This window comes from Lutjanus erythropterus, chromosome 13 (assembly GCF_056507025.1).
Source record: "Lutjanus erythropterus isolate fLutEry1 chromosome 13, fLutEry1.hap2, whole genome shotgun sequence".
Lineage (NCBI taxonomy): Eukaryota > Metazoa > Chordata > Actinopteri > Lutjaniformes > Lutjanidae > Lutjanus > Lutjanus erythropterus.
Window position 1 is genome coordinate 8,141,939 of NC_139329.1, and position 19,513 is coordinate 8,161,451.

Here is a 19,513-nt window from a genome sequence, read left to right on the forward strand (position 1 = left end):
GAGACTGTCTGTGAAAAGTATTCATCAGAACTACGTCATCTTTATATCACACCGGTCAACAGATTGTACAGTCAGACATAACCCCAGAGCATTACGCTTGTTGCATAAGCTTTGATGCTTTTTAAACCAGCAAATGAGGTTGGTTACAGAACCTGTGAGGTTAGCCGTGGCCCCATTCCCTCCCTCCCTCTCTCCCTCCCTCCCTTTCCTTTCTTTCCTTTGCTCGCTTTTTATAGTGCCACCTGTCCCATAAATTTAAACCTTGAAACTTCAAGTTTATTCTTTGTTTTGACAAGTTCCCCTCTCTAATATTTCTTTTTTTTGTCTTTGCAGTGACCAACAGGGCCGGATTAAGAATGCCAGGTATAAAAACTCCCCTCTCCTCTTTCTTCTCTCATTCCTCCCGCCTTCTAATCTCTTTTAGATGAATTAAATGTCACTCTGTCTGATTGGGGACAGAGAAGGCTTTGTGAACGTTGATAATAAGAAACTTTAGACATTGAAGTGTATAGATCTAAGCATTATGTGGAACTAAGGGACTGTAAGAGCATACCTAATAGCTAATGACAAGCTCTCTTTCTCTTGCATGCAAAGAATTCCCCCTTCAGAAGTAGCTAGTGAAGGCAGAACAGACAAGTTGGTCAGAACCTTGGATGTGTTCTTACAGCCCTGAAGGATAGACTCAACACCAAAAATGGGATTTCATCTTTCATCTTTAGAGAGCGCTGCTTTCTTAGCGTTGGGCTAACTGAGTTATATCATGTTAGATAAGACTGAGGTGATGGATAATCCGCAGTGTAAGAATGCAGCCTATTGAAGGATAACTCACCTGATCTTGCATTCCTGCTGCACACAGTTTTAGGATTCTGTTGTTCAACCAAAATGACATTTGTCTGTATTTTTTATTTGGATTTATGGCAGCAAGCAAGATAGGATAATAGGATAATAATCAGCACAAGCTCGCTGTCTGTTAAATGTCTGGTGCTTCTTCTTCCACAGAGAGGCTCACAGCCAGATCGAGAAGCGTCGCAGGGACAAGATGAACAGCTTCATCGACGAGCTCGCGTCACTGGTGCCCACCTGTAACGCCATGTCCCGCAAGCTAGACAAGCTGACGGTCCTGCGCATGGCTGTTCAGCACATGAAGACACTCAGAGGTTAGGATGAACTATTAAATCGCTGAATACTGGGAGACTGCACGATATATGGGGGTAATAGGAAGCTGTGGTGTAAAAAATGTACTTTAAATGACTAGTAAGTATAATTCAGACATGATCAAGCAGTGAAATTGGATCTGCAAAAAAGCGTAGGAGTGTAGGCGAGCTAAAATACCTGCAAAAACACAGATAGTGGTTGCCGGAAAACAAAACTGCCAACTTACTATATCTATAATATCTATATAACTATAATACTGTGTTCACACTTCCTGTAAACTGTCAAGAGCCATTAGGGAGGTTTCCTAGTAAGAATTGCAACAATTGTGATACCTCGTTGGTACATCTTAGGGCTGCACGAAATGGTAAAAAAAAAATGTTGAAATGATTATTTATTTAATTAATTAATGTATTTATTCATTATTGCAATTAGGATACGATGCATGATTACTGGGAATGATGATTTTTGCGTCACAATTTTGATTTTCACTGAAAAGAAAATAAATAAAAATCATGGTGATGTGACATTTGTTGGGGTCTGGATCTTGCATTTGGCCATACTATGATTTCAGTAACATTTTGATTAACTGTGCAGGCCTAGTACAGCTTAAAGCTTACTATTCAAGAACGGTAGTAGTCAAATTTTCACAATGGCTATTGGAACAGAGACAGAGCTGCAATGACAAGTATTTTATTCTGTACTTCCATTTATTCTTCACTCTTTTTATTCATTATTCATTCTCCTCTGGGAAATCGTGATGGGCATTTTCCACTATGCTGTGAGATTTTACTGACAAAATGATTAATAGAGAAAATATCACATACATTTATACTGAAAATAATGGTTAGTTGCAGGCCTAGTCAAAGATGGATTAGGACAGGCTCGTTATGACAAAGTGCTTTACTTCTTTAAAGATAGCCTTTTAGCTAGAGATCGCTAAAGGATTATACTTGTGCAGTTATAAATATAAATGTTTTAAATAATCAATGATTTCCTCTGTACTGTTTAACAACCATCGACCATTGACCATCTGAAAATATATAATAACAGGTACTGTATATATGAATGTTTACTGTTCACTGTGCAGGTGCAGCCAACCCATACACAGAGGCCAACTACAAGCCTTCCTTCCTCTCAGACGATGAACTCAAACACTTGATACTAAGGGTGAGTGCAGTGTAAATGATTAGGCATGCAACACTTAATCTTACACAGTGTCAAGTAGACAGTGTAGCATAATATTTTATTCACCATGCTGTCTATAACATACTCTTAATACTTTTCATTATTAATTTCCAGTCTTGTCTACTAATTATAGTACTCAAAACATCAAACTGTATATTATAGAGCCAAATCACACTATCCTGACCAAAATGGGCACTTCTAAAGAGTTCATATTTTCATTGTTTGCCATTTTCTTTATGAAAAACAAAATATATTTGTGAAATTCCGCATATTTATGCAAGTGTTTTCTGTTTGATAATGCAGGCTGCTGATGGCTTCCTGTTTGTGGTTGGGTGTGACCGTGGAAAGATCCTTTTTGTTTCTGAATCTGTGTACAAGATTCTCAACTACAGCCAGGTAAGCTGACAGTGTTTGTGCATTGGAGAGCAAAAGGGAGTCAAGCATTTACTGTCTTTAACTCAAAATGCTTTGATGATTTTTAGCCATCAAAATGTGCTGTCTGTTAATGTTAATCTCTTAAAACTCCACTAGGACACCTGTGTCCACAGCTGACATCAGTGTTTTTCAGAGGCTGTGCGGGGCTCAGTTTTAAAGCTAGATGACCTAAGGCATCCATTAGTACCTACCATGTCAGGAAGGGGGCTAAATAATGCTCCAAATTAATTTTCAGGTTCCAACTTTTCAGATGATGTATACCACCACTGTAGTATAAACCTTTGACCTACCATCTCCCCCAGAGATCCCCTGCTCCCCTTAAAAAAGACAAAAAATGTGTTTATGATAACAAGGAGTGGAGTGGTTAAAGCCACTCAGCCATCAAGTACTCATACTATGTTTCATATTTGAAACTTTTTCTATCAGTCAGTCACTCCAAATTACACAGAAGCTCATAGTGGTGAACTCATATTTCCTGAAAAGATGATAAAAAGGGATTCTTACAAAATCAGCAGAATTTCATCACCATGAATAATCTAATTCAAGCAGCAGATCATCACAACTTTTTCACTTGAGTTGGAAATTCATCTGCCTCAGCAGTTCAGTTTTAAATTAAAGATTTAAGTTGCCTTGCAGTTTCCCAGAAAAGCTACCACATCAAATCATTAAAGCAACAGTAACTGCAGCACCGACTTCAGAGAAGTAAAAGTTGTTTGCAACTTAAATGTTTTCAGTTGTTAGTTATTTGCTTGTCCATATTGTTTTCTGTTTTCTGCTCCCCTCTCACTTCATTCCCTCTGTTCTCTCTTCGTCCCTCATGTCACCTGCCGTCTTCAGAACGACCTGATAGGTCAGAGCTTGTTTGACTACCTTCACCCCAAGGACATTGCCAAGGTCAAAGAGCAGCTGTCCTCTTCCGATACAGCCCCACGTGAGAGGCTCATTGACGCTAAAAGTAAGTCCAACTACTCATCATCTAGAATCTGCTTTATGCTGATCTTAGGTGTTTTCTTCCCTCTACCCTGTGCTCACCAAAATCTGTTGTGTCCTTACAAAACCAGGGGAAACTAGCTGTCAGCAATCTCAAGGTTGCCTTTTGACGTCAGTAAAAATATTTATAGTGACTTTCAGTACCTAGTTGTGTTGTCTATAGGTAGTCATTTAAAACTTAATAAAAACACTTTGCTGCAGCTTTGGATTCTCTGTGCTCACTGTGTTTGTGCTTTAATTTATGTCAATGGTAGCATATTGATAGAGCATTTACATATTATATCACAAGCAGCATTGTTAATGTGGCTAATGATTCAGCCTCTGGTATCAGAGATGATGTGAGGCAAACAATAGCTTGATGTTCCTCCATAGTGATGCATGGCTGCAGTTAGAAACATTTGCACCGCCGTTAATAGGTGGAGTAGGCTGCGTCATAAAAAATAACATTCTGATTAATAACAATATTGATGGGTTGCAGGTGGGAAATGCTGTGTGCATCCCCAGCAAGAGAGAGGCTATGTGCATTTATATGTGAGGCACAGCAACGATTGATTTTTAAATTCTGTTTCCTCTGGAGTGTTTCTTCTGCTTGTGCTGCTCACTGTAATTTAGAAGGTAACAGAGCCTATAGTGACCTGTAGGATTGTGGGTGTGGATCTCTACATCAGAGAAAGTAATACATTCAGGAGGGTGGTGGGTGGATAATTTATGCATACATCCAGATTTAGATGAACTCAGAGCCCATCTACGCGTCACTATTCCTCTAAAAAATATGAGATTTAGGTGTTTAATTTGGCAAAATGAATTTTACGGAATGCAGAGTCTAGATGGAAGTCTGATTGAAATATTACTAAAAGCAAAAGTAAAAAAGGAAATGGTGCTAAATTGAAACCCCCCTACAGAGAACCACTGGCTAGAAATAGTTGAATACAGTTTCTTAATGAACAAACCGTTGGTTTTTAAAAGTACAAACCCAGCTGGAGGAAGAATGGATGAAATGGGCTTCATTCAACACTTCGAACAGAGGCACTGAAAGTAGAGAGAACAATGAAATTTGGCTACAGGAGGTGTCAGACCAATGAATGCACTATTAGAATGGATTTTCCAAATGAGTGTTTGTGTCATATTCATGTGTCTGAGAAGGATAAAAAAAAAAAGGGGGACATTGCAGACAGTAAAAATTATGTTTGAAAGTTTCTGACTAGACATTTTTATAAATAAATATATATATATATATATATATATATATATATATATATATATATATGTGTGTATATATATATATATATATATATATATATGTGTGTATATATATATATATATATATATATATAGATGTGTGTATATATATATATATATATATATATATATATATATATATATATATATATATATATGTGTGTATATATATATATATATATATATATATGTGTATATATATATATATATATATATATATATATATGTGTGTGTGTATATATATATATATATATATGTGTGTGTGTATATATATATATATATGTGTGTGTGTATATATATATATATATATATATATATATATATATATATATATATATATATATATATATATATATATATATATATATATATATGTATATATATATGTATATATGTACATACATACATACATATATGAACTAATCAAGTTAAATATAGTTTTCAAACCTGTCCCTATAGTTAACAGTTTGCATGTGTGTATTTGCAGCTGGCCTTCCGGTTAAGACAGACATCACCCCCGGTCCATCTAGACTTTGTTCTGGAGCCAGAAGGTCATTTTTCTGCAGGATGAAGTGCAACAGGCCCTCTGTCAAAGTTGAGGATAAAGACTTTCCCTCTACCTGCTCTAAGAAAAAAGGTACAGCACTGTTTTCTTAAATCACAAATAAAAGCTGGAACTCTCTTTGAATGAATGTCATCTGCTATCCTCCTCCTGCTCTAAAATGGAAGGCTTCTTCTCCCAGCAGCCCTTTGTGGGAGCAATGCTGCTCAAAGCATCTCTCCATCAGTTTTTATCTTTGAGTGCCAGTCAAGGGCTCCATTCTGCCTTCAGCCTTTCCCTCACACACTGGGTTTGTTTTTTTGTGTTTTCTTTTTTCTTTTTTCTCTCCAGCTTTTCAGTTTCCTTCTTATGAAAGCAGAAGCCCTGATTTCCTGGTGTTCCTCTTATTCTATTTTTAGAGCCACATCCTTATTAGAAGGAGGAATCACACATCATTTAGCAGGAGAGCATCTCCATTACACAACCAAGGAGGCTGGCCTCTTTAGGTGCATGTATTTATTAATATATTTACTTAACTCTTATTAAACCAAAGTGGCCTGTCGAAAACGAAATCTTTTATACAACTCAGCACAGCCGCACTCTTTTCCTGACCACAGTCAAACTGTGATGTCATAGCAGAGATTCTGAAAGATCATTATGAGCTACCCAGAGAAGTATAAAGTAATTGCTGGTAGATTATGGGAAATGAGTGTGCTTTAACACCTCTAGATAGGATCAGAAAAATGATGTATTGTCTTCTCTGGTATCACAAAGAGCAATGAAATGGTAGAAAGTAGGGAGGATGTTTTGTATTATAATATTACATGTGGAGTTTACTGTGGTGGTGGAGAAATTTCAGTCACTTCTTAATAAGGAACTGCTAAAAGCACTTCAACAGATACAAGCAAGACATGCCTCTGTCTGACTTCCTTTTCACTTTTAGTTGAAGCAGGCACTCACACGCATACACGTTGCCATGGTAACAGTTATTTCTGCGTAAATATTGACACCGCATTTACAGATTGCGCACAAGATTGCCTCCTTTCCGGTTCACCATCAAAGGATTGAATTGTAGAGTATCTTTTACATTTCTGCTAATATCACATATCTAGTATCACAAAACAATGTTGTCCGCTTTGCTTTCTTTTTTGTGATCAGTTATGTATTGTTTCTATAAGGAAGGGGAGGCAACATCAGTCACAAAGGTGACACAAGGTGAATAAGGCAGAGTGTAATACAACAGTTTCTTGACTCCATTTTTAGTTTTTCTCTCTCAGCACCAACCCACTTCACCCCCACTCTCTAATCCTGATGTGACGAATCAAGGCAGTGAACATAGACAAGAACACAAAAACGGCAAATATAAGCAAAACTACCAGTATAACTTAGTATCCAATCATCACAACTAGAGATGAACGATATAAAAAGTTCATATCATGATCATGCTTATCAGTATTATTGCGATATAGTTAAAATGTGCTGAAAAGTAATACACACACTGAAATCATTTCACCAAGTCTTGTATTGAAACCTTTCAAGTCGCAGCTTTCACACTGGCCAAAATGAACCGCAGTAAACAGGCAAAGGCAAAAACACGCTAAACCTAAAGTTAGTTAGGTGTGAAGCACCCTGAATCAACTTTGTACACAATGATTTTTAGCAGCGGTAAATGTAGCAGGACACTAATGGTGCAGGGTTACATCACATTTGGGGTAGGTACGCTATGCAGACAGATAAAAAGTTTAAGTTCTAGATGGCATCAAAAACAGGGTCCATATTGTCCTGGAAAATGGTGACATACAGGGTATTCTGAATTACATGCAGGAAACAAGAAGGATTTACGTATGTGATTGAAGTGTCAGTTAAGCCATAATGCATTGAAAGACTTTTATCAAACTGTATGTCTTTAGAATCTCATCCCTTTTAAGGTCTGTAAAGGAAAAAGGGAGTTTTTCTTCACACATTATACATGTTGGACGGTACTTGCTGAAATGTGTAAAAAAGAAAAAAAAACTGAGAACTTTGTAGTACTGAATTCTGGAGTCAAACTGGTAAACTGTTGTTCGCCTTTTCTGTGTTCAGGATTTTTTGGGCAGACCTGAAACCTAGCTCAGTGATGTGTTGGAGCCATGGTCCCCCAACACTACCCCACAAACCAACACACGCACGACACTGACTCCCCCTCCCCTCACCTTCCCAAATGGTCAGTTAGATAACGTAACCTACTTCGGCTCACTTCAGTTCCAGTAACCTGCCGCTGAAGAAAAAAATACCATCCTGCCACTGTCCTCTGGCTTTGGTGGCTCAAACATGTCTGGACACGTCCAGTAAAGCTGCTAGGTGGAGTGTCCATGTTTTAGGTTTTGTTCAGGTTGAAGTGGTGTTTGACTCTGAGACAGCTGAGTGGACATGCCTCCAGCATTTCAGAGAAGAGAAAACTGCTCACTTTTTGAGGATTTTGAGACCTAATTTTAAAACCTTGAAAAAAAAAAATCTTTTAATCATTCAAAATTGGCCTGGTGGTTAATAACACGTTTCTGTGGTGTGACAAATTCACACACATTTATTGTTGCTTTACACAATCTTTTATGAGTTTTTATGTGGAACATTTCCGCTTTCTGTCCCGCTCATTTGTGTCATCTGTGCTACAGTGTCCTGAGAGCAAAGGAAGCATATGGCTGGCTGCGTGTCACCCTGCTTAGTCGTTGATGGGGTGAACTGGAGTGTAAACTAAGTGTCTTTATAGTCCAAGAACATTTGCAGGCCATTCGAGCTCAGTCACGCAACGCAGATCAGCTGTGCTGCCATTCATGTTGAATGAAGTTTTAGTGTTTAGCTGAATATTTCATGGAGGCAAACTTTATTCTCCCTCTGTCGTGCTTTCTGTTTCCCAATGGGAAGAAATTCAGTTTGGCCATGTTAGGAACTGGCTAAACTCCTCAGAGGCACACAGTAATATCTTTTCATTTTAGTGATGAGTCTTTCAGACAGTTTTTTTTATTGAACATAAATAAAGATAAAAAGAACAAAGCATTTCCACAGATTCATCAAGACAAATATTAACAAATACCAGCATACATTCATCCACAAATACTATTAGTATTAGAGGAGAAAGAAAAACGCATACTGGTGTAAGAATACGTCTGTTGTTAGATTTGTCCAGTTGTCGGGGTTGTTATAAAACAAGCAAGTACTTTAGAATATTTTTTTTTCTGCTGAGGTCAGCAAAGGTCATGGCCAGTGGGACTAATAGGTTTTTTATGACAATGTTGGTCAGTCTGTGTTTGACAAACCCATTTCACTGCAATAAAAAGGACTGAAGTGAGATAAACAGGCTGAAAACTTAATCTTATTTGATAAAACGGATGTTGCCAAAGTTTTCCTTGGGGGAGCATAGTGTGCAGGCAATAAAATGTGATAAATTGCAGTAATATGGTATCATGATTTAATTATCATGACAGTATTGTATCGTTGTAATCTATTCCTGTAAGGTAGTTTTATCAAATTACTCCTGTCTCAATGAAGCATTTTAACTGTAGCAGCCCATGCCTAATTCATATTGATGAAGATTATACCAAACTACTAACACCTAACTGCAAAACATTTCTGATAGTTCTCTCTTCCCATTGCTCCTTCCCCTCCAAAGAAGGATATGCAGCTATATATAAATTTATCACCACAGCCTGTACACACACCAGACACACACATACACATATTGCCCAATGGTGGAAGGGGATAGCATCCAACCTCACCTGCCAAGTACCTTAACATCATTTCTAAATTTTTGTCCAAACCCAGTTCGACCAGACGGGTTCTGTTGGTTGGGTATCCACCCTCTCTTGCAGCTGTGCTCATAAAGGGAAAGTAAAAAACAAACCTTTACGCTGCCTGCGTAGACAGCCGAATAAAAATGTGACAAGACGGACACCTGAAAAATGTGGCTGAATTCACCCTGTGTAGACAAGCCAAAGAACGTCAAACTGTAGCTGCTGAAGGAGATTAAAGTACCACACGTAAAAAGGTCCCTTATGTAGTGTGTCTTAACCCAGATCGTTTAGTGTTCTCAGACTGTGAAAACAGTCATTTAATGGTAAGCTGGAGTTCAGTCTAGACTGAGTATTTTCCTATTGACTTCCTGTTATGGATGGTCTAAGGGAAAATCCTCTACACGCTGAAGATTATTTAGTTTGTGAGGGAACACGTCTCCTCCAGGGAAGAATGTTACTCTCGTGGGAGGCAGTGGAGTTTTTAGAAACTCAAGTTTATAACATGGTTGTGAAGTGACTCATGGGTTGTGCTTTTCTTATTTAGTGGAGTTATTCTGAACTCAGCAATTGTGCCGTGTATATGGACTATAGATGAATTCCTAGAATGTCAAAATGCAGTAAACAATGTCTAGAACAGTATTTTGGTGTACATTGATAATTGTAGAGGTATGTCTGTTGTGTTGAATGTTTACATAAACTGTGCTTACTATATATTGACTACCATCTCAATTTGCACAAACGGAATTAAACAGATAACATTTATCTTGTAGTTTCAGGCAGCATTTTTTGTGCAGTTGACAAAGAGTGTTTACACTTACCTGTTTTGATAATTATTAATGGAGATGTCTCAGTAGATTTTAATGGTTCAGCATTAAAGCTTCAATGTGACTTTCTGAATCCTGTTTTGTAACAGTGTAAAATGTAATCAGCCAATCAGAGCTGCTTTTATAATCATAACTCAACCTGTCAGATTCAGTTCACTGAACTGTAAGAATCTCCCATCATCCTCGCAGCATGTGGATGGCATCCCACTAAGATGGTCCCAGTCCATTTCCAATTATAGCCCTCTAACGCTGCGTCTCTCCCCTGCTCCTCATCTCTTTACAGCCGACCGCAAAAGCTTCTGCACCATCCACAGCACAGGCTACCTGAAGAGCTGGCCGCCCACCAAGATGGGCCTCGACGAGGACAACGAGCCCGACAACGAGGGCTGCAACCTGAGCTGCCTGGTGGCTATCGGCCGCCTGCACCCCCACATCGTCCCCCAACCCAGCCTGGCAGACATCAGGGTGAAGCCCACAGAATACGTCTCCCGGCACGCCATCGACGGAAAATTTGTCTTCGTTGATCAGAGGTGAGATGTGAAAGAGGGCAGGGGAGCATCTAGTGGGGTTTATCTCTGATCAAATGAAGACTAATGCTACACCTACTGAACCTTGATTTCTCTTCATGATAGCAGTATGAAGTTTGTCATGTGCCAAGCCGTGGGCAGTTAAACTTCCTCTGTTTATGTCTGTTGTTGTTTTGGAGTGGGTAGCAGTGTTGTAAACATGTTTATACCTTTTTGTTCCGCCTGGGCAAAATATCCTTGTTGGCAACAAGGAGCTAAAACAACCAACATATTCAGGCAACAGTCACCCACAGTGCATTCATAAAACAGTACTCTGACTCTCGCCTTGACCATCATCCCTGATACTGCAGAATGAAGTATCACTGTTAATGTACAAATCTCGTGACTGTCCTTATTGACCCCCTCCCCCTGTAAGTTCTGCTGTTGTTATTGAACAAAAAAGTAAGAAGAGGGATGAAGGCTTTAGTGCAAAGTGCAAATTGGAATCTCTTAAATAAAATCCTATGGTAGCTTTTTTTTCAAGCAGATCTTTATGTCAAATTAAACTGATACTGAAAAGATGTCTAGATTAAACAACAGCAGAAACAAAACATCTCAATATGCCACAAACCTTAGATAAAATTTTCACACATATTGGTTTTTGAAAAACAAGCTGTCCCACAGCAGTTGAGACTTTATGCAACACGGTTGAATAATGGTATTTAGATAGTATTACAGGTACTTTCACTGCCTCTGAATCATATTGTCACATTTTTCTGTCATATTATATTTTGCCACAGTAATTTGTGCAGTAATGGTTACCTCCCAGTAACAATTACTCACCTGCTGCCTCAGAGCTCTTCTGCTGTTGCAGTTATAGTTGGCTCTGAGGGATTTAACATGATTTTGAATAAGTTTTGGTTTTGCCAACATGGTCATCAGGATTTGTTGAAGGTGGTTCTTTTTGATTCCCTATGCAGGAAACATGATTGCATGCACACAAGTCTTTTAGTGCTGGACACTATTTACATTTGTCTAGTTTTATTCTGTATTACATAAGCCCAATCCTAACCTAAAGTCTACACTTGTCCTAAAAGTAGAGAATGTAGCTAACACTGATTAAGAGTTGCTTTTGCTGCAGATCAGTATGTTGAGAAGCCACATTACAGTGCCTGTAAGTGAACACAACCTTTCTCTGTTTGTCCCTCCAGAGCCACAGCCATCCTCGCCTACCTGCCCCAGGAGCTGTTGGGAACCTCCTTCTATGAGTATTTCCACCAGGATGACATCGGCCACCTGGCAGAGTGCCACAGACAAGGTATCTACTCGGGGAATTGCAAAACTATTTTCATGACTGTTCATGGTCAGTATATACGTCTCTGTGTTTTTCCTTATTGATGGGTTGTGTCCACAGTGCTGCAGATGAGAGAGAAGATCAACACCAACTGTTACAAATTCAAGATCAAAGACGGCTCTTTTATTACGCTGCGGAGCCGATGGTTCAGCTTCATGAACCCCTGGACCAAGGAGGTGGAGTACATCGTCTCCACTAACACTGTTGTCTCGTAAGTAGCCGAGGACACATACGCCCCGAAAACTGATGATAGTTGACTGCGAAATGTCAGAACCTTTACACATGTGTGTCAATCTGTCCAGGTGTCCTATGATGGAAGGATCAGACTACCCTCAATCTGCTGCCTCACCACAGAGCATGGACAGTGTCCTCACCTCCGAGGGTAAAATACTGCTTCGTAAAATGCACACCACTCCTTTGAGTTTAGCTGACGTGTAAAAACGGACAAACCACCAACCTCTGCCATTTGCCCCCCTCCTACTGTAAATTATTTAATCTTTAAAATGAATAAAATCTCCTATCCCTCATTGCTGTTAATTTGCAGGTGGAGGCAGGCGGGCGCTGCAGACGGTGCCTGGCATCCCTGGTGGCACAAGAGCAGGAGCCGGCAAGATCGGACGCATGATTGCAGAGGAGGTGATGGAGATCCAGAGGTGAGAGCAGATGGAATTGGTGTATTTCGGTTGCCGCTGCACAGTAAATCAAAATATTATTGCTTTATCACTTTTGATAAAGTAAAATTATGTTTTTAAAAAAAAAACAAAGAAACAGCCTACAAATCTTGTTCTCCAGATGTACAAAAACATGTTTGTTTAGTACAGACCCCAACATACATCACATTATCAAGATTTTATATATATGTTTCACAGTGAAAATGAAAATTGTGATGCAAAAGTGATAATTTCTACTAATCCTTGAATTATACCACAAACGCAATATGATTTTTGCACCATAAAGCCCTAATTTCAGTCTCAAAAACAGAAAAGATGAAGTTTGCTGGCCCTTGACTGGAAAATCCCTGTGGCCTTGTTTTGAATACAGATGAAAGTGATAGAGGTGACACAGAGAGATGTTATAGTGAGACTGATCAGATATAAGAAGAACTGTACATGCTTGGCAAACAGGGGAATTCACATGATATATAATGTGCAGGACTCGACCTTTTTACAGAACATTTCACATTATCTGTATCAAATCATTTCTGATCATTTGAAAGAAATTACACAATAAAAAAGAAGTACCAGAAGTTCAGGCTAACGCTGACTCAGAGAGCTGCTGTGGTGCTAAAAAAACACAGATTGTCTCCACTGATGGATGTAATATGTACTTATCGCATGGCAACGCTGACAAGTTCCAGTACAAGTATTAAAAATAAGTTGCATGTAGGTCTTAGGATGTGGATATTTGTACCTGTTATCTAAGTTGGAATGAAACACTCTGACTCAGTGCAGGTCTGTTGGAAATGTGAATCATTGCAGCTATCTTTGTGTGTCTCTATCAGGATTCGAGGCTCCTCCCCCTCCAGCTGTGGCTCCAGTCCTCTGAACATCACCAGCACCCCTCCACCCGACACCTGCTCTCCAGGGGGCAAGAAGGTAACACACACAAACACACACTGTTTCCTTTGTAAAGTTAGTGAATAGCATTTCATTAGATCTGACTTGTTGAATCTGAATCCTGTCAGATACCTTCATGAAAATTCATTAGGATTTAGTTTTTGGTGACCGAGAACATAGAAACTCTGCAGTTTTGTGCAGCAGCCTAATTGATGTTTACTGAAAATGAAATAAGCAGCAGAAGATCATTAAATGTGTAGCAGAAAGCCTGTAATTACAGGTGCAGCTTTCTTACTTTGCACACCCTTTTTCATGAACACCTTGCTTTAAATACTGGTGTTCCTGCCTCAGAAATGTTGAGTAAATAAATGTTCACCTATATAGTGAAGTTTAGAAATCTGTCAGCTATCATGACCCAACCCTGGACCTTTAAGTAGTTTTTGTTTCCTCAGTCACATGTCCCACTTGTGTGCTAGTTGTCTTAGAATATCTGATCTTTGGCTAAAACTGGGTCTGTGTGTCTTTCTATGCCCATCAAGTCAGCAGTCTTTGACCTAACGTAAAAGTTTAAGTTTTCCAATAATTCACTCATTCACTTGCTTACTGAGAGTTAAATGAGAAGATTGATGCTACTCTCGTGTTTGTACAATAAATATGACACTATAACCAGCAGCTGGTTAGCTTAGCTTAGCAAGAAGACTGTAAAAAAGGGAAATGGCTTGCCTGGCTCTGTCCAAATGTATCAAAATTAACCTACCAGCGCCTTTAAAAGCTCAGTAATTCATACGTCTGGCTTGTTTAATCTGAGTAAAAGCCATTGTAAAGACAACTGGTTAAATTTCTGCAGGGGTTAGTTGTGTGCTGGACTTTCTCCTCAGGCCTGCGTGTTGAGCTGCTTTAATGTGAAAATCCCTCAGGGATCAGTAAAGTCTTATAGTATTGTAAGTATTTGCTATATGATGAACACATAATAAACAAGGGCAAGGAGACTAGTGTTGGTTATGATCGAGAAGCACTTGATGCATGTAACACTGACATGTCCCTCTCATGTGCTTCGGTGTCTTTGTGGACAAACACAAAGATATTTGAGGACAGAATAGAAACAGTGCGAGCTCAGGGGGAAACAGATCCGTGTTTACAGTGAACTGATACATGTGTGTATGTGTGTCGCATCTATAGATTCAGAATGGCGGGACACCCGAGCTGCCGAGCACAGGGATCATTCCTGGACCTGATTCTGTTGGCTACCCCTACTCCAACCAGTCCATTATGAGTGAGTGGGACATAAAAACACACACACCATACACACTCTCTTACTGAATCTTTAGTCAGAAAGTTTATTTTACTTCATTTATTTTCTATAAAAAGTAATATGAGTAATTGAGTAAATTATTAGAATTAGAAACTTTCTCAAAATAACGAGGGCTGTGTATTAGTGCTTGATGTGTCTCAGGTATTCTCCAGTCAAATGATAGCTGTATTTGATCTGTTTTGTATCCAAATCTAGAGAAAAAGACTATTTGTATGGTTTTGCTTGCAGCCAATCACTGCAAGTGTTCTTTGATATAATGCAAGATGTGATTGGGCCACTACTGCAACAGCTATAACCTAAAAATAAATGCTTAAAATGCAAAAGAATTGTTTCAGGTTCTGTTTAGACAATAGCTATCAAATGAAGAAGGAAAAAAGGTATCACATGAAGTACTAATATTGGTATCGGTATAACTTTAAGTTTATGGTATTTTTTTTACCAATACACAGCCCTTTTAGTATCTCAAACGAGAAATTCTCAAAATAATGAGTTAATATCTATAATAGTAATATCTAAAATATAAAATAATATATAAATAATAAATGACAGATATCTAATTTGAGATAGTAAAAGTATCTTGAACATTTCTCATTATTTTAAGATACTAAGTCATTACTTTTAGATAATATTGATACACAGTCCTTTTAGTATTTCAAATGAGAAACTTTCTCAAAATAATAACATAGCAACTCAAAATAATAAATAATAGTTAGGCTAGCTATCTCATTATTTTGAGATATGACATTATCTTGAGAACAGTTCTTATTAATTTGAATTAAAAAGTCATTACTTTGAGTAGGGATGTCACAACTAGGGATGTTCCTGGTGTCTAATCTCCATGTCGATAAAATGCTAACTTTAATTTAGATTAGTCTGACACTAAGAAAACACTCAGAAAGCAATTAAAGTTGAGCAGAATTCATTAATTTATAATGTTACACTGAAGTGCACGCTACTTTGTGCTGTGCAATACAAACACTACACTAACATACAAAACATGACAACAACTCTAAATGCTTCAGCTTTTAGACCAAAGAGGATCTTGGTGTCTGCAGGTAAACAACATGGAGCTGACGTTAGCTTCCAGCCTGCTACACAGTGTGGCTAACTTTAGCAGTGCTAGCAGCAGCGGCTGCTCCGCCTGCAGATTAATGTCTGTGCTGAATGTGGTCACACGTTGCTCCATTCAAGTGATTATATATCAGTTTATTCTGTCACAGTCTACATTCAACATTATTTCCATTCTCTAGATTAAAACCGTGCTGGTTTTATGAGCTGTCATTTAGCCGACTTTGCTGATATAAACCTCTGGGGTTGCCTGGGCCATCGGAGCATACACACTTACGACATACGGCAAGAGGAGCTGCCGTCTGATGAGGCCACGTCCCCAACTAGTGGCGGGCGGCTGCATGACATCTTAGATAAAACAGATTACTGACATTGTGCATGAATGAAATAGTGATAAAAAGTTTAAACGACTAGTATTTCTGGTGGCAACGTTTAATCGCATAGTCGCGCACATCCATGGTCACAAAACCAGAAATTTAGTACTTGATACCAGTGAATTTTCACACTTCTCAACACCCAATGCGATACGACACAAAAAAACAAGAGCTATGATAAAATTCAGCCAATTTTGTTATGCTTGACTTGGTACCAAAGTATCTGTTCTCATGACATCCCTAATTTTGAGAACGTTTCTCTCATGACTTGCAGGATCTTTTTTTATTTCTATCACACTGGCGAAAATGGGCTTTCATAGTTTTCTGCTTTCCAAACATTGTTCTCTTAATGGCTTGTCCTCCTTTCAGGCGACAACTCCCACCTGAGCATAGACATCATGGACGACCCCGGTTCCAGCAGCCCCAGCAACGACGAGGCGGCCATGGCGGTCATCATGTCCCTGCTGGAGGCGGATGCTGGCCTCGGTGGCCCCGTCGACTTCAGCGACCTGCCCTGGCCTTTGTGAGGAAGACGGAAGGAGAGAAGAAACAGAAGGAGAGAGGGAGACGACTCCTCTTAGCACCAGAGCCACCGATGGAGAGAGTTCAGTCAGGTTGAATTCTGGCTGCCATGTTCCTGCCCTCCGTACGCAACTACACTGCAAAAAATGTCTATCTTAACAAATGATCCTTTTAAATTGAAAGGCTGAAGATTCTTCTGGAAAGTACTACACACAAGAGGAGATGATGTGGTCTCTCGCTGCTGTTCGGATTACACTCCTACTTTTGATTCATCATTCCCTGTAGGTGGACAAGCAACCCTGGATTTCATTGGGGCAAACGGGGATTTTTATATAAAAGTCCTGCTCCAAATGACGTGTTAAGATGATCCTTTTTGCAGTGTTAGTTGCCTGCAGACAAGACGTTCCCTAACATTGCCACGGCGAGAGACCATTACTCTGCAAATAGAATCTCACGTTACAGGATTGCGGGGCTAATGTGTCTGCTGATGGACTGAACTCTGTCTAACGGTAGCTCTGGGCCCTGTCGTTGCCAGGTCTGCAGCCAACCCCGAACCAACACAGGACTTCTGAGACGTTCACAGACAGTGGTTCAAGTTTGATGTGGGGTGAAGTGGAGTTAGGTGGGGAGCCCTCTGGTTATCACTAACTTGTACGTTCAAGTCTGCTCGTTGGATGTTGATTGGCTGTTTCAGCCACTTGATCTCCAGTATGGGAAATGAACACACAACAGTTGACCTCTGGATATTTGCTTTGAAGGTTCTTTATTCCCGTGCCACAAAATTCCACAAGCAGATGTGTGTCAGTTCATTGAAATAACGACAAAATTCTTTTTGAAAAAGCCACCTAGCTGCTGTTTCCTTAACTAACTTGAATGTTAAAATTTTTCCCCAAGCTACTCTAAAGCCCATCCTCATTTTATTATATTTTCCCAAAAGAGTAGAGTGGATTCTGTATTTGCCCTGAGATTAAAACATAGTTTTAAACATTAATTTCTGCCTAAAACTACCTGCAATACTTCTCTAAGAAGTAAGTTGTGACAATAAATGATCCAAAGAGATTCAATTTAAACTCACCCAAGCAAAGAGGACGTCTATCATCTTGAACTACCATGTTGGGCCTATAGAGCATTAGTTCTTGTGCCACACATGAATGGCACAAAAATTGACTGATTTGGCACTTGATGACTTTCAAATGTGTATTTGACCATATGGCACAAATTTTGTCAGAATGTTTCTTGCTCTCAGACAAATGTATTTTTAGTTTAAAGGAGAAATATGTAAGACCCTAACATTCAAAAATGAATACTTCAGTCCATAGCATATTGGAGTCAGAGACTGTATATTAAATGGGGTTGAATCCCTATTTAATATATAATCTTTGGATGGGGGAGTTGTTAATCCCGGCCCAATCCTCCCCAGACTCACTGATCAGTTGTTTATAACTCTGTCACTTGTCTGTCAACGTCAAGCTAAGCCTGTCTTCCTGAAAGAAAAAGCCCACTACTCTGAAAACACACACACTCTGGAGTCCAGTGACTGTTTGCCCTACTGCCTGCCAGACTTCATTAACATATTGTTCAACTGTTATAAACATTCACGCCTTCTAAAAGATTATTAATGATTTCTTACCTTGTAAACAAACACTAACTAATTCAGCAAACATTCGACATGAATTTTAACTCTAATAAACATGACACAGGCAAACAAAAACAGTTGTTCTGGCCCAGAATGGAGAACATGCTGGCTGTAGCATGGCTTTCAGAGAAGCTGACATGGTTATGGTTATTTTATGATTTAAATATATTACATATTTCTCCTTTAGCAACTATTGATTTTGTGTTAAAAAGTCTGTTTCAGGCCCGTCATGCCACATGGCCTGTAATCACCTCACAGTGTAGCGCTGTTCCTGGAGTGAAGCTCTGACGACTGTTACAACAAAAAATTCGACTTTAATGGAGAAAGTGAGGTTAGTTGAACGCAGTGGGAGCAGCGGAGGGAACAGCAGCTCGGTGTGTAGGTGTGTGTTTTTAACTGTAACAGTGCTGCCTCTGCAGACATCTTCCAGTCCCCAAACAGAGCAGTTCAGCTGCAGCCTGAGACAATTCAAGTGCTCCTCAGCATGGAAATGTTCTTCACTGCCATTTTACTGAGGTCTGCTTTCTACACATGGCTTTCTACTGGATAAAAACATGCTGGCAGGCTAATTAGCATCAGGCTGCCAACATAAAAACCTGGTGGTCTTGGTGACAGGGTCTTCACCTGCTCAAATACCCATATGAAGCACTTAAGATGCAGTTAGACTCAACTCTATTCCCTCAACAGGAAGTCTGTGTCAGTATTCTGATTCAGAGCACACCTTGAGAACTTTTTTTTTTTTTTGCCTTTTTTTGTGATCTGAATTTTTTAAAAATGGACCCAACGGGTCCACCATCAGTAGGCTTGAATTTAGGAGCAGCCCCTTCTAACTTTTTTTGCTGGATTTTGGAGAAGTTAAAGAAAAAAATACCTCTGAGTTAAATTCTGCTGACAGATTTACAGGATGTGTTTTTTAAAGAAAATTCCTGCAGTTACTCATGAATTTGGTCTGTTTAGCACTTGATAATACACAAGTGTACTGTTGCTACACATAACTGTCAATGCAAACTATTAGCAGAGAGGGCTCTAATGTAGACAGGGGGCGGGTA

The 19,513-nt window shown here is 39.2% G+C and overlaps 1 protein-coding gene across 2 annotated transcripts in view; it reads left to right on the plus strand.

The window, feature by feature from the left end:
• The window catches only part of bmal1a (basic helix-loop-helix ARNT like 1a), a 35,722-nt gene extending 16,716 nt beyond the window's left edge, over nucleotides 1–19,006 (plus strand). For both annotated transcript variants that reach the window (XM_084733269.1, XM_084733270.1), the window contains exons 7-20: nucleotides 334–363; nucleotides 1,000–1,157; nucleotides 2,243–2,322; nucleotides 2,644–2,736; nucleotides 3,613–3,730; nucleotides 5,492–5,641; nucleotides 10,420–10,666; nucleotides 11,854–11,960; nucleotides 12,057–12,207; nucleotides 12,299–12,378; nucleotides 12,541–12,649; nucleotides 13,498–13,591; nucleotides 14,732–14,825; nucleotides 16,676–19,006. In XM_084733269.1, coding sequence (XP_084589395.1) covers nucleotides 334–363; nucleotides 1,000–1,157; nucleotides 2,243–2,322; nucleotides 2,644–2,736; nucleotides 3,613–3,730; nucleotides 5,492–5,641; nucleotides 10,420–10,666; nucleotides 11,854–11,960; nucleotides 12,057–12,207; nucleotides 12,299–12,378; nucleotides 12,541–12,649; nucleotides 13,498–13,591; nucleotides 14,732–14,825; nucleotides 16,676–16,833 — 1,669 coding nt within the window. In that variant the 3' untranslated portion in view covers nucleotides 16,834–19,006. The remainder of the gene's footprint in view (nucleotides 1–333; nucleotides 364–999; nucleotides 1,158–2,242; nucleotides 2,323–2,643; nucleotides 2,737–3,612; nucleotides 3,731–5,491; nucleotides 5,642–10,419; nucleotides 10,667–11,853; nucleotides 11,961–12,056; nucleotides 12,208–12,298; nucleotides 12,379–12,540; nucleotides 12,650–13,497; nucleotides 13,592–14,731; nucleotides 14,826–16,675) is intronic.
• Nucleotides 19,007–19,513: the final 507 nt, after the last annotated feature.